The 1,067-nt window shown below is 43.1% G+C and overlaps 1 protein-coding gene across 1 annotated transcript; it reads left to right on the forward strand.

The window, feature by feature from the left end:
• The first annotated feature begins 301 nt into the window (after nucleotides 1-301).
• LOC141128879 (epidermal differentiation-specific protein-like) lies at nucleotides 302-823 on the forward strand. The gene has a single exon (XM_073616502.1). It carries the CDS (start codon nucleotides 302-304, stop codon nucleotides 821-823), a length of 522 nt encoding a protein of 173 aa, XP_073472603.1.
• The last annotated feature ends 244 nt before the right edge of the window (nucleotides 824-1,067 follow it).

The raw sequence follows: 1,067 nt of genomic DNA on the forward strand, positions 1-1,067 counted from the left end.
GTCGTTTTGGATAAAGTTTGAAATGGTTAAAAAAATAAAAACTTTTTAGACCATTGCCCCTCCCCCGTTAGGTCACCAATTCCAAAGAACTAAAGAGTTATCATTAATTTCCTGTATATGGTGTAATTCAGAATCTACAAATATTCTGAAGAAACAAAGACACCTCCTATAAGAGGGAGTTCACCTGAGTTCATCACTGAGGATTTTGTATAAATTTTCCCGGCAGCTGAAGAGAAAACTCACTCCAACCTGCAGAGATTTCTGTTCCCGGTAGAACTTGACGTTCACATAGAAGCAGAAGATGAGTCTTAAGCTCTTCGACGAAACAGATTTCCAGGGAAATTCTGTGATCATAAAGGAGGACACCCCTGACCTGTCAACTCTTGGCTTCTCTGCCAAAGCCAGGTCCCTCATAGTCACTGGAGACCCATGGATTGTCTACAGTGACATTAACTATAAGGGGGATTTTGAATGCTTCACGGCAGGCAATTACAGCTCACTCTCATCATGGATCGATAAAATCAAGTCTGTGAGAGTCGTGAAGGGCGGTCTAGACAATCCCAATATCACCCTGTATGAGGCTGACAATTATAAGGGCAGAGCGGTGCCACTGACAGAACCTGTTCCATCCCTGACCACCCATGATTTTGAGAGAAAGGCTTTATCACATAAAGTGAACAAAGGAGCTTGGATCCTCTACTCTGCCGATGCATATGGTGGCGAGAAGATGGTCACTTTGAAGGGAGATGAAGTTCCAAAGTATTCTGAGATTAAATGGGAAGAAAAATTATGCTCCCTCAAGCCAATTACTGGGAAAAAATGAGTGAGATGTGGTGGACTGTCCTCCTCTCTACCGTCTTACCATGAAATCCTGAGCCATGTGCTTTTCTCTGCATCGCTTTCTATTCTGCTGATTTCTGCTTTTATACAAGGCCTGCCTGTTACAGGGAGCCTAGATTCCAATTACCAATCCTGATGAAGACCTCCAAAAAACCACAACTCCTGATGAAAGCCTCCAGAGAACACCAATTCTGATGAAGACCTCCACAGACTAAAACATTGTCCTC

This window comes from Aquarana catesbeiana, linkage group LG01, assembly GCF_042186555.1.
Source record: "Aquarana catesbeiana isolate 2022-GZ linkage group LG01, ASM4218655v1, whole genome shotgun sequence".
NCBI lineage: Eukaryota > Metazoa > Chordata > Amphibia > Anura > Ranidae > Aquarana > Aquarana catesbeiana.